General features: G+C 39.3%; 1 protein-coding gene across 1 annotated transcript in view; it reads right to left on the bottom strand.

Moving 5' to 3' along the window:
* Positions 1–2,293, bottom strand: part of GALNT2 (polypeptide N-acetylgalactosaminyltransferase 2) — a 45,281-nt gene that overhangs the window by 26,602 nt on the left and 16,386 nt on the right. The window contains exon 6 of the mRNA XM_010023526.1: positions 1,514–1,635. Coding sequence (XP_010021828.1) covers positions 1,514–1,635 — 122 coding nt within the window. The remainder of the gene's footprint in view (positions 1–1,513; positions 1,636–2,293) is intronic.

Consider the following 2,293-nt stretch of genomic DNA (forward strand, 5'->3'; position numbering starts at 1 on the left):
TTCGCGTCCATAAAAAAGGGTTTAGCCAGTAGGACTAGGGAAGGGATTGTCCCCCTGTACTCAGCACCTCAAATACTATGTTCAGTTTTGGCCCCCTCACCACAAAACAGTGACGTGCTGGAGTGTGTCCAACAAAAGGCAACAAAGCCGGTGTAGGGTCTAGAGCACAAGTCTTACAATGAGCAGCTAAAGGAACTGGGATTGTTTAGCCTGGAGATAAAGAGGCTCAGGGGCGACCTGATCGCTCTTTAAAGTTACCTGGAAAGAGGTTGCAGTGAGTTGGGTGTCAGTCTCTTCTTCCAAGTAACAAGTGATAGGACAAGAGGTAATGTCCTCTAGTTGCACCAGAAGAGGTTTAGATTGGATATTAGGAAATATTTATTCACCAAAAAGTTTGTCAAGCATTAAAAGAGGCTGCCCAGGGAAGGGAGTCACTATCCCTGGAGGTATTTAAAAGGTGCTGTTGTGGTTTAAACCACATCCAGAAATGATACTTACAGACATGGTTCAGTAGTGGTCTTGGCATTGCTAGTTTAACTAGGCTGGACTTGATCTTAAAGGTCTTTTCCAACCTAAATGATTTACATACATGATTTTATAAAGCATCATAGAACCAAACAAAATAAGGAAAATCAGTCATCAATTCATAGCTTCTCTATTGGCATGCTGAACATATGGGGTTTCCTTCCTTTTTTCAACCCCCTCCCCTTTCTGGGGGCAAATGCAAAGGAAAACATAGGTAGGATAAGCGAAGAACTGGGCATTAACAAGACAGAGTAGCTTAGAGCAAAACTGTTTTGATCAGGAGGATTTTGAAATTAACTGCTTCCCCTTACAGGAAGGGGAGTTTACCAGAAAGGGAATGCAATTAAGAAAAAAGAAAAACACTGTTGTCTTGAGTGTTCCCCAGTGCTTTTGGGGATCACACTTGATTCATTTTCCACTTCAACTGAGTTTTTCCAGAGCAAGTTAACAAGTATAACCAATCCCTAGAGAAAATACTATACTTTCACTCTCAATCCTCTCAATTGCTTTTCTGGGACACAGACTAAGTGTCATTCTCACAGAAGCCGAAAGCCCACAGTCCCTGCTAATTTCCATGAGAATTTTGGTTTCGCAGCTCAGCCTCTCTCCTATTATCACACTGAATCTCAATGAGGCATAAATACTCAGATAAACTGAATTACATTGAGATGATATTGGTCGAGGAGAACTATACTTTGCTCTAAAGACTTCCGACACTTACTGAGAAGGTCCCTAAAGAACCAAAGAAGCATATATTTGAATTGCTCATAAAGATAGCAATAAATAGTCAGATTTTATGTTCCTGTGTTCACAGATTAAATGAACAAAAATGTGTTTTAATCACTGAATACTCCGATCTCCTCCATTATCTCACTTCAGAGAAAAGGCTTCCTTAGAAAAATGCATAAAATTAATGTAGTATAAAACAGATGGCTTTAAAATGTAAAAGCTACTCCTTCAGGAAATTACTTTAAAATTCTTTACTAACCTCAGCTACTCTTTCCAGAAGCGGTTCCAGCCAGTGTTCATTGCATTCACAATGACTATCCAGGAAGGTCAGCACTTTCGCTTGTGCTGCATCTGCACCTCTGACACGGGAGCGCATCAAGCCTGAGAAGTAAAGATACAAAGTTTTAAGTACTTACTCAGGAAAACACAGTAGTGAGAACCTATTGCATTCCAGGTTAATTGTGAATTAAATTACCCTAACTCAGAGAGGACAAACACAAAAGTTCCATTATCAAAATGAGACAGTAGTAGTTAACAATTACTTCATACCAAACAGCCTGCAAGCTTCCAAGCTATTGCACCCTAGTCTACAGGTCTCAATTAATTCAAGTAGAAGAACTGAAGTATCTTTTCAAAAAAAGTGATACACAAGTACAGCTGTGTTACAGTATTTAGTATTTATAGTAAATGCATTTACACTAAATGATATTACAGGAAATGGAATTTATACTGATAAGCATTACTCAAGATTGGTCCTAAAACCAAACCTCTTTCCTATAATTTATGACTGGACTGAGGAAAGCACAATCATTAATTTATCCTCTCCACCTTTTTGCCACCCACCAATCTTGGTTCTCACCACAGTGTGTACATTTTTCTATCAAATTCTTCCAGGAAGAATTAATTCCTGTCTGAGAGCCTTCCCCTCACCAGTCCCTTTCACTTGGCTTTCCCCTGTGTTTATCGCAATTCTCTTGTTTTGTAGTTTCTTTGGTTTGTTTTGTTTTTCATTGGTTTGGCTTTTTTTTTGGGGGGGGGG

Source organism: Nestor notabilis, unplaced genomic scaffold, assembly GCF_000696875.1.
Source record: "Nestor notabilis isolate BGI_N333 unplaced genomic scaffold, ASM69687v1 scaffold2391, whole genome shotgun sequence".
Classification (NCBI taxonomy): Eukaryota; Metazoa; Chordata; class Aves; order Psittaciformes; family Psittacidae; genus Nestor; species Nestor notabilis.